The following is an 11,587-nucleotide window of genomic DNA, read 5'->3' as shown; positions in this document are numbered from 1 at the left end:
TCACCAGAAACCCTCACACATAACAACTTCCGTGTAGGAGGCAACTTCAAGGGTTGACTCACTTTCTGCTGGTCTTTGAGAGCAGCTGCGTCTTAGGGGGTGTCCTCCAACCTCATTGAAGCCGCGTGTGGCGTGCACGCATGACAGTATTGTTGCATCCTGCGACTATTTACGGCCTGAGGTTCCTGTGGGCCCCTGGGGCCCTGTGGGGGCCCGCTCCTCAGATGTTCCTTCCACTGCCGCATCCTCCAACGTGACATCTGCACACTATGAGTAAGACTGCCAGTTTAAGGTTGCAACCTGTAGCGTGTGCCATGTTGTACGTCTGTTGAACGCATCCCCGTGGCTGTAAAGTGTCTCATTGATCCGTCATGATGATAATGATGATGAGAGCATTTTTCTTTAGGGCTTACTCGGTGTAAAGTAAGATCGAATGACATCATTTAATTACTTCATATACAGACGCTCCCCTGCTTACGGCCATTTGACTTGCGTAAAACGGTAGATCCAGGGAAAAAAATCGGGATGTCGAAAAATATCCGGACTTTGCTGGAAGTTAGATTTTGTATTGTGTGCACCTTTTTCCGAGTAGAGGACATGACTGTAGTGCTTCTTTCCGCCGCTACCGGTGTGTGGTGGCGCTGTGAGAGGTCACCCAGCATCTACCCCGAAGAAAAAATCCGGCTTCTACTTCCTAGTTCGTGTGTAAACATACAGTACTGCTGTCAGCGACAGACTGCTGTCACAGTCTCGTTCCACGGACAGACTGAGGAGATCATTTCTCCCTCATGCCATGAGGCTCTTTAACTCCACCCGGGGGAGTAAAAGCCCAAATTAAACCCCAACCCCACATTTGCATATTACCCTATTTTTATTACAGTATGTATTTTTCGTAACACTATTTAAGTACTCTATATCAACATGTTACATTGGGTATTTTGGTATTCTATCTTTTATTTTATTTTTCAACACAAGGATACCGCTGGAAGTGTAATTTTCCTACCGGGATGAAAGAAGTATCTATCTATCTATCTATTTATCTACTCTATCTCTAGCGCGCTAAGAACTTTGACATTTTTATTGTTTAATATCTCGTGCATCCATTCAATATGGTTGGTGTAAAGTGGAAAGAAGAGGCGAGCCGTTTCTTTTGAAAGGAAACTGGAATAAGAAAGCTTGATGCGGTTGAGAAAATGGTTGGAACTCTTTTTTTCGGCTGCATTTTACCACGGAGGAGGTCCTCTTGAAGCTTATCTTCCAAAAGTAAGTTACACTTAACTTTATTTATCTTTACAGAGCATATTATTTTATGATATGTTTAATATTTAGTACAAAACCATACCGGTTACGTATACAAGCCTTAAACATACTTATATAAACCTTAAACATACAAAATATAGCACAGAAGCAACTTACGAACAAGTTCAACTTACGAACGATCGTCCGGAATCTCGTTCGTAAGTAGGTCAGCGTCTGTAGGTTGATTTTGTCATGTCAACACAGCATTAATCAAACCGGATTTTGATTTTGGGAGTGCGAGAAGGCATCACAGGGGTTACGTGACATTTTGAAATAACGTAGATGTAGCATTCATGCAAAAAAACAAAACATAATTCATACAGAAAATGTAGACTAAAAAATTAAATTTAATTTTTAAATAGTATTTTTGTTATTTTGCTATATTTTCAAAATTAGAATTCTTATTGTCTTATTGCCAATTAGTAAAAGTTTAAATACTATATTTTCTAATACACTATATTCTTACCAAAATAAATCTAAAAATCAACAAAATTATACTCCAAATGCCAATCACTCCATTTTTAAATAATACATTTATTTATTTTTATTCTCTGATATGAAAAAATAATCTATTTTTAGTAAAAAAATAAATCTTAAAAATGTTAAAAATGAACAAAATGTTGTTGCCAATTTTTTAAATCTTAAATAACATAGTTTTCATTTTACTGTTTCTTTATTTTAGTAAAAAAAAATATGTATAACAAAAGAAAATTATATTTCTACATGCCAATGACTCAATTTTTAAAAGTATTTGTTTAATTTTACTATGTATTTAACATGACTTTTTTATTGTAGTAAACCGTAATGACCAATCATTAACATAATCTACCAGTAAGTCAAATTTTAAAGTCTATATTTCCTATTTTACGATATTTCTCTCATTTTTCTTACTGTAGTAAAAAAATAATTATTGAAAATTCTACTTCTAACAATCTTTATTTGTTATTGTAGCAAAAAATATGAATTGAAAATTAACTCAATAATTTTCCATCTGCCGATCACTCAATTTTGAAATATTGCATTTTTACTTTACTGTATTTTTAACATTATTTTTCATATTTAGTATCATCAAATATTAATCAAAAATGGGGAAAAATGTATTCCATCCGCCGATCAGTTACTTTTGCCACTTTTAAGTACAGGTATTTTTCTTTAGTTGAAACAAAATCAAATAAAAACAATAATAAACAATTTTGCTTGAAAATTAATTTCGAGAAAATATAGGGTAAAGTGAGAAAAATAATATTTATAATTTAAACAAGAAAAAATTCTTTTGTTTTTTTAAAAGAATCCGATATTGATGGCAGATTTATTCTTCTTCAATATTTATGTAATGCTTATCAGAAATTTCACATATCTTTGTTTTGAAACTTTAAGTAAGAATGGGTGAATGCATTTTCAATAGATGGAATGAATTCGAATGTTTTGCTTATTCAGATAATTCATGCGTTTGTTACCTCCCGTCTCGATTACTTCAATGCACTACTCTCCGGTCTCCCAAAGTCCAAAATCAAGAGACTTCAGCTGTTACAAAATGCTGCAGCGAGGCTTTTAACTAAGACAAAAAAGTTTGATCACATGACCCCGATTTTAGCTAACCTGCATTGGCTCCTTGTTAGCTTAAGATGTGATTTTAAGGTCCTGTTGGGTGTATACAAAATCATGCATGGACTTCAGATTTAATTTCGCCCTATGTTCCGTTCCGAACACTTCGCCCTGAAAATGCTGGTCTACTAGTGATCCCAAGAGCCGAAAAGGGATCCGCTGGTTCGAGATCGTTCTCCATTGGGGCCCCGGAGCTGTGGAATGCTCTTCCCCCTGAGATTAGATCTGCAACCTCAGTGTAACTGTTTAAATCTAGGCTTAAAACACACTTCTATTCCATAGCATATGAATAACCTATATTTTATGTTTACAATATCTATGTATTGGTTGTTATTATAACATTCGTTGCAGCCTGGTCATCCTAGAAGGGGGATTACCTCATGTGCGATCCCTTCTAGAGGTTTCTTCATTTTCCTCATTTTGAGGTTTTTGAGGTTTTCCTTGCCCTCATGTAGGTTTTAGATCAGGGCATGGTGTCATAATAGTCTGTCTCTTTGTGATTAAGGGCTATACGAATAAACATGACTTGACTTGACTTGACATTGACGCGATTATTTGTGCAGTCAACAGATTAACAAAACGTAAATGAAAATTTTCAATCATAATCGTTAAAATCTCCTCAGACTTCAAACCATCTCGTGCAGGTCTTTCAAAACAACGCAGGATGCAGGTGTTCCATTTAAAAAGAGGTGGCTCCCCGTCTCAAGAGGAAATCAAAATATTATCTTTACTATTTTTACATCTCCTGCCTAAGCCGACAGAACCGGTCGCAACCCGGACGTTTAAAAACATTGAAATGTTGCAAAACTACGCAGCTAAAAAAAACCCTTGACCTTACCAAACTGATGATAGAAACACAATGCCATCATTGTTTCAGCTCCCGGGTAAAGGAAAATGCAGCACACGGGAGTTAAGAATTCTGATCTTTTATTTCACTGAATCACATTTAAAAAAAAAAATCACATCAGAACTGCAGATTTTGAAAGCGCCGAACACTTGAATTCACATTTTCTAGCTTACTGTAAGTGTTTCTCTTGAATTGGTGGTAAGACGAGGAAGAAAAACAATAGATTTACAGCGTTCGTGAGCATAAAGTTCTGTACAACTGCCACTTTGAATATGCACGTATTTATTATATACCAATAATAGTTTTTTAACGTTTTTACCCCGCATATTTTACCTTGTTTTACTTGCATTTGAATAATGACAATAAAGGCCACTCATTCATTCATTCATTCATTCACTCATTCATTCATATCAGAATGCTTTCAACAGTGCTTTGGCTCCAGTTCCCAAATGTTTACATTGGATTCCCTTTTGAAATTCATTGCCATTTCCACACAAAAGACAACTTTGTGCCAAACTTCTTGTGCAGTATTCCGCTAAAATTGTGTTTTCAGTGAAAATGACATCTTAAAAAAATACAATTAAAAAAAACAATCAATATTGAAATACTTTTACAAAATCGCAGTGCTCCGGATCATGTTCTGAGTGCTAGAAATTCCGTGCTGTGTTTTTCGCATCCGGGAGCCGCGAGCGTTGTATTTTTTTTCCTTTAATAAATAAAAGAACCCATAAAAAATAGAAAGAAAAAAACAACTGTAACATCCACTTAGAACGGTTGGAGGAGGTTAAAACCTACATAAATACAGTTAGCTTAAATAAATAAATTAATAAGTATAAATATACAGTTTACTGTACAGAATGAAATAATGCGCATGTGCAGGGAATATAAGATGCTGCTTGTTTTTTGTTTAGTTTTTCCGTAATTCCAGATTGATCTGTGTCTTTGATGAATCTGATTCAGTTCAGTCTGAATCTTCTTTTTTACACAGTAAGGAAGCAGCGTATATTCCTTTTTCTTCTTTTTGTCGTCATCACTGAGCGCCTGCTGCACTTCCTTCCCAGTCCTCCCGATTATCCTCCCGTCCGATATTCCGCTCTCAGTTGGGGCCGCTTTCAGATGGCGCCGACTTCTCTCGGGGCCTCGCAGGAATACGCCGAGCTGTCCATTTTTTATTTTTTCAAGTTGAACATCCAGCGAGGAGCGAAGCGGAGTAGCGGACATCCCCCCCTCGTTTCCCTTCTACGTCCCTCTTTGTTCCTTGCTTTTCACCCGGACCTCCTTCCGTGGTTGGCTTCTTTTTTTCTATTTTGAGGTAGTATCTCCGCTCCTTTGCCTAAGAGAGAAGAAAATAAAGTGTGAGATAAGCAGTTTGTAGAATAGCTTGGAAGGAAACGTGCGTCAGTGTGAGATATTGGCCCTGCGCTGTACTACGCTATCTTGTCTGTTTGGGTATCTCCCGGGGACGAGTAAACCAAAGCTGGCGAAATTGTTTTATGTGACTGGAGGCTTCACTATTTATTTTTAAGTGTGTGTAATAGTATTTGTTGCTGAAAATAGATTTTTTTAGATTCTTTGAGGAACAGACCAATTTGCCTTACTGAAATCAGTAAGGGCCCAAGCACCATATATTTCCTACCACAGCTCCAGCCGAGAATGGGGAAAAAGACAGCACCCGCTCCCTCCAATTACTTAAATTGTTATTTCTATTCAAATTCTGATTTTCTTTGTCAGTATTTCATTATATAATCCAAATGTCAGCATTTTTACAGATATTTTACAATGTGTTTCAATCATCATAGTTTAAATGCAAATTTTCTTATTTATGTTTTTTAAACAACGTTTAAGTGGGCAATTCATGGTCTGGACTAGGCTGCCCAGCTGGATTACTTTTTGGATTGCCCAAAAACGTACAATATGTAGAATGAAAACCATACTTTTGAAATAATTTTGTCAAACTATTTTTATCCGTGACTAAATTTGATGTGGTCTAAAACCTTATCCTCGTATTGCTAACAGGAAAGAGTAGTCAAAGGCTATGATTTGGGTTAGCTTCTCGTTATCTGGGCAAAAAATGTTGGTATTACTCATAGCCCATCTGAATACTTTAAAGGGACACTGTGTGATATTTGACCACTGCTGCTATATTGTATAGTGCAACCCAAAACAAGTGCTATAAAGCACGAGGAAGAATACAAACTACAGAGACTCAAAGTGATCAAACCGCACGATATTTCTTCTCATTTTATCGACTGAGCTTTCACAAAATTTATATTTTGGGTGGGGTAACCAGCAAATCAGGTATATTTACCCTGTATTTCATATGTTTTTTAATCATTTGTGAAATTGTGTAAGCCGCATAACAATTAATTTTTTTATCTCATTTTTTTGTTAAACCGACGTCGTCGTAGATTGCTAATATCGGCGCGCGTTCTACATTGTCTGTCTTGCTGTGAGTATATAGGTGCTGAATTGTGTTTGTAAGGTTTATTTCTGTCTATAATAAGAAGAGCGATTGGCTGCGGTTAACATGGTTGCTATGGCGCCCAATTGACCCCGCCCATGTGGCGCCAGCTGCAGCTCATTGACTGATTGGCTTTCCGTCTATGTAAGCTCAGTGCTCTCATTCTTCGTGTGTCAGCCCGTCAACGAACCTCTGCCCCGCAAGATGTGGTTTCTGACTCGGTCCTGTTTTCCTGTTGGTATTTCCTATACGGTATTGTTCCCGCTTATTTTGTCCTGTTTAATATTGGTTATCAGTTTAGTTTCCGTCTATCTTTGTCCTGTTCATTATTTTCTCCAGTTTTCGTTCCCGTCTAGTTTTCCTGTTTATTTTCGATATCCTGATTCATTATCTCTCCTGTCTGCCTCATCTGTCCTATATCAACTCGGGCACTTGGAATCGATCTCGTCGGTTGCTGGCTTCCTGTCTTTCCACGCCAGACCGCTGCCTAACGTGCATGACTCCCCATTTCCCTCAAAATAAAAAGCTTGTGTGAGAACGTCACGCGTTTGGGTCCTGATTCTGTTCTAGTTCATGACATTTAAAGGTTTAATGCAGTTTATATTAAGGGGAGCGATTGGCTGTGGTTAACAGGTATGCAATTAGATGAACCATATATTATGTAAATATTAAAGAAATTTCTCAACAAAAGAATGCATGTTTATATGACAGTTCATATATTTCCTATTATTATTTAAATCAGTATTGTTTTATCCAATAATTGCCTTTTTTACTACTAGGAGGCTAACTGATACACAATGTCCCTTTAAGGATTTGTTTATCTGTGATTTTTCTTTTTTAAATATAAAGGAATCCACTAAATAACCTAAACATACTATTTAACTTAGATTGTACTCACCCTCTTTGTCTCTTCAGTGGTTGGAGGCTAACCCTAATTTGACCTTCTCCTCATTCTCTACATCATACGCTCCCCGCTTGTGAAACCTGGAATCAATCAGAAAACGGGGCTCAAACCACTATTTAAGCCTAATTTGTTGCAAATTCCCTAAAAGGCTCGAGTGTTTGCGTTTGTTTGTGTGGAAGTTTGTTCGTTCGCGGTGCCCGGCACGAACCTGAGCATGAGTAAAAGTCCGATGATGGTAAGGCATATGGACGAGAGGACCACGGCCACCACGGCCAATGCTGTGGTTCGGTTATAACCTTCTTGAGGTCTCTCCACGGGTAGGGTAAAGAACTCGCACCTTTCCCCGGAGTAACTCGGGTTGCATCTGCACATGGAGGGAAAGGTTTGTTCGTTATTACGGTTTTGAAGTTGTTTTAAAAATTAAATAAATAAATCATGTATATAATTTTCCAACCATTTATTCACATTTTGTTCGGTCAAATTCAGTAGGATTATGATTATTAATTGAACTCCTTAGTTTAAGAGGCAATGGACCAAACTCTTATTCATCATCATTTTCGATAGATCTAAATTAACTTGTCAATAGACTTGGCACCTTGTTAAAGTGATACTGTGTAATATTTAACCACTAGATGTCGCTACATTGCGTAGTGTAACTGAAAACGGGTGCTCCAAGGTACAAGGAAGAAGACAAACTACGAATACTCAAAGTGATCAAACCACCCAATTATTCCCTCTCATTTTTTTGCCTTTCACAAGGTTTTTTTGTTTTTTGGGCTGCCCGTAGCAGCAAGATGATGAACAATCATGTCAGCTCCCTCTTTATGTAAAATAAATACAAATATCTTGACTTATTATAGTATTTTTTTAATGCAAGTTTATATGATAGTTCATGGATTTTTGCTTATTATTAAAATACACATTGTTTTACCACGAGGAGGCACTAACCAATACTGTCCCTATTTCTCCAAAAAACACAGTTTGATATGCATCTTGGTACATTTTTATTGTTAAAATTATTATAAACTCCGATTTTTGCAAACCATCCCGATTGCCATCATCGCAAGTAATGGGGATCAACAATGTCAATAACAATCATTGATAATAGTTTAATTGAGGATCGATCAGGGCTAGGCAACCTACAGCCGGGGGGCCATATGTGGCCAATCAGAACAGCAGGCAAATAAAATTCTCATAAAAATTGGTTTTGTGTCACTTTTGTCTCCAGTCTCCCTTTGTAAGACCCTTACTCCATTAAAAGTATTTTTATATTAATCGTAGTAAACTGAATTTATTTCTTTTTACTATCAACTTTGGTGCACATTTATTGATATTTTCTGTTTTTTTAATAATGCTTCCATCCTCATTTTTAAAATACTTATCTATCTTGACTTTGTCAATGCTTATTATCAAATGTAGTGCTTAAAATGGGGACATAATATATTACTTTGCTTCAATTCCGAGTGTTTCAAAACAACATTTGATGAAATTGTCTATTGATTGAAAAGAAACAAAAGCAATATATCGTACAAATGTCTGCATTTATGAATACCTACTACAAAAAAAAAAAGAATCCCCATATTTATTGCTAAGATTCAGTATTGGCAGATATATATTAAAAAATCGATTCATTTTTTTCGTCTTGGTTTGATTAATTTGCCCATTCTATTCTCAAAAGGTTCACCCACCCCTGGGATTGATAAAAAGCTACCTCATTAAATAAACATTTATTGTTTTGTTATAAGTAAAACTGAAATACGGTAGACAACATGAATAAACTTGAAAAACATTAAGACATTTTCAGGGCGGAAACTGTTGCCTAATGATGACATTTTAGTTTGTTACCGTTTATATATTATATACACAAAGATTTTCATTAATTTCTATAACATTTCCGAACGAGAACATTTCTAGGATTTCAAAAGACAGCAAGAGAACGCGAACATGTTACTCACACACAGGACGGAAGTCGAATGTCCCTCAGGTACTGACAGGTGCCGTGGATGCAAAAATCTTTATACTTCTTCAAGCACGGGTTTCTCTTCTTCCCTTTCCCCTTCTTCCGTCCCTTCCTTAGCCTCCTCTGTCCCTCTGTGATCCCCCCCTCCAGGATGGCGGACGGATCCCGGGGTTTGCTCGACATGGCAACTAAACAAAACATGTACATCGTCAACAAACCAAAGGAAAAACCGCGAGAGAAAGTGTGCCAAGATTCCCGAGAACTCACCTCTCGGCGTTTCCACTTCGTCGTCCCCGGACGTGGTTATATCTTCGTAGTATTCGTCATAGTAGTCCTCGTCCTCATCATCCGGGGACGTCGGGACGATTTCCTCTCCTATCCTGTCCTCCTCCTGCCTATCATCAGTGCTGGCGTCCTGGAAGTTGATGACAGACGTGTGGTGTTGGCGGTCCACAGCCGCTCCATGAGCAAGTCTGGACACTACTGGATGAGAAGAAGACAATAGAGGTTAGGAAGAATTGGGATTGTTGGGATTGTGAAGTAGGAGTGTGCCAAAGTGGGCGGGGGACTATAGGACAAGTTGAAACATGCTCCTGAAGGTTTCGAAAGCAGGGTTGCTCAAGGGCACAGAATTGACAGTGCTTATGACATACCCGAAGGCACTTTTGTCACATTTAAAGAATATGATGTCTTATTTAGCTTTTAAAAGCACCTTATAAGTTTATGAGTTGTGGTCAAACAGTAAGACAGGGCATACCTTTCAATGTATACGTTTTCCCGTATTTTACACATTTTTTGATCATTTCAAATTGTGTACGCAGATACCCATTTTAGTATGAGGATTTTTTTTATATATGTATATACACACTGCTACGCATAATAAGCAACGCTGAAATTACAGCAAGTGGAAAAAGAATTAAGATGCTGAAGTGTCATTTGTTTTGTTCATTTGGTAAATGAAATGAACCGGTTTACAAAAATAATCCTTGTTTTACTCTACTTACTCTGTCCTGCTGTGGGTAAGGTTTATCATCGCATAATTAGGCAAATTTCAATCATTAATAAGGGGGGGAATTCGATGAGGTTGACAGGTGAAAAAATGTCATATGAGTTTAAAAATAAAAGAAGGGCACAGAATTGACAGTGCTTATGACATATCCCTGTGGGACCTATTTTTCACAATTAAACAATAGCAACGTGTTATTTCGCATAAAAAAAATCCCACCGCTAGCTTTATGAGTTGTAATCAAACAGTAAGCAAATATCATATGAGTTTAAAAACAAATGAAGGGCACGGAATTGACACTGCTTATGACAGATCCCTGAGGCACTTTTTTCCGCATTCAAACAATAGCGGTGTTATTTTGCAATAAAAATCTCTCCCGTAGCTTTATGAGTTGTGATGAAACAGTAAGCAAATGTCATATGAGTTTAAAAATAAATGGATCCGGTTACATAAAAGCACGCTCTGAAATAGCCAGACGCCCCATGGTTAGCTCCGGGCTAGTCCGGGCACCAAGAAAATGAGTGGCAGAGGGAAAAAAAAAAAAGATAAGCATGTTAACAAGTGATTTTATAATCTAAGTATTTGTAAAACAAAGCTCATTCAAAATGCACAAAACCAAATTATAACCCAAACATTCTTACCAAGTGCGTTAAGGAGCCAAAGGAAAACACTCAAAATCCTCATGATGGAAGTTGTTGGATTAAAATATATGGAACAAAAAAAAAGAATAAATAATCCCTTGTTGGCTCGTTTTCAGGTCTGCGAGGGTAAATTCCGAGGCGTTGGTGGAACTTGGGTCGACGCGCTTGTGCGTAAATGTAGAGCGAAAGAGCGTCAAATGAAAGGCACCGGCATATTTAAGGGCCAAGCAAATGTGGCCCCTCCCATACACGCTCCTACGCATACACACACGCGCACATGCATTGTCTTGAAGTTTCATTATTCACGCTGCAAACACCTTTAATGATGCTATTTAAACATATGGACCGGGAAACAACTAAATACATTATTCATATTCAACAAATAATCAAGCACAAACACTCGACTACCTGATACAAATGAAATATGCTGACTACAGTTTTTAAGAATTTGCAGTGAGTTTGGGGATTCCCAGAAAGTAAAGACCACAGAGTAAAAATCGTACTAATATCTTACACATGCATGTATTCCCCACTAATAACCAGGGGGAAAACAAATAAAGGATAGGCAGGCTCACGCACACACTCTGGCGGTAAAAGATGGTACCATGCATCAGGAGTCTGCACAAATAAAGGCACGAGTTTTTAAGATTTAGGTATTTATTTATTCTTTACGTATGTATTTATCTATCTAGTGTAAATGAGGGGTAGGCCACTTTTTAAAAACTGAGAGATATTTTTCCTTACTAATTGTCATGAACGTCCACGTCTTTTGTATGCATTGATAAAATAACAACCTATAGTGTCATCAAAGACATTACTAGGTTGTAGTTGTTAAAAGAATTAAAATAGGTTCCCCCAACCACT

The 11,587-nt window shown here is 37.2% G+C and overlaps 1 protein-coding gene across 2 annotated transcripts; it reads right to left on the bottom strand.

The window, feature by feature from the left end:
• Nucleotides 1-3,814: 3,814 nt before the first annotated feature.
• Nucleotides 3,815-10,920, bottom strand: hbegfa (heparin-binding EGF-like growth factor a). Of its 2 annotated transcripts, XM_088343461.1 has the most exons (6): nt 10,724-10,920; nt 9,344-9,559; nt 9,072-9,264; nt 7,325-7,480; nt 7,111-7,196; nt 3,815-5,084 (listed from the first exon to the last, which is right to left on the bottom strand). In XM_088343461.1, exons 1-5 carry the CDS (start codon nt 10,764-10,766, stop codon nt 7,124-7,126), a joined length of 681 nt encoding a protein of 226 aa, XP_088199587.1. In that variant the 5' UTR covers nt 10,767-10,920; the 3' UTR covers nt 3,815-5,084; nt 7,111-7,123. The 2 variants fall into 2 exon arrangements, with proteins under 2 accessions (XP_088199587.1, XP_088199588.1); XM_088343462.1 differs by lacking the exon at nt 7,111-7,196.
• Nucleotides 10,921-11,587: the final 667 nt, after the last annotated feature.

Source organism: Urocampus carinirostris, chromosome 9 (assembly GCF_059441175.1).
Source record: "Urocampus carinirostris isolate Australia breed hairy pipefish chromosome 9, RoL_Ucar_1.0, whole genome shotgun sequence".
Classification (NCBI taxonomy): domain Eukaryota; kingdom Metazoa; phylum Chordata; class Actinopteri; order Syngnathiformes; family Syngnathidae; genus Urocampus; species Urocampus carinirostris.
This window is presented reverse-complemented; position numbering and strand designations above follow the sequence as displayed.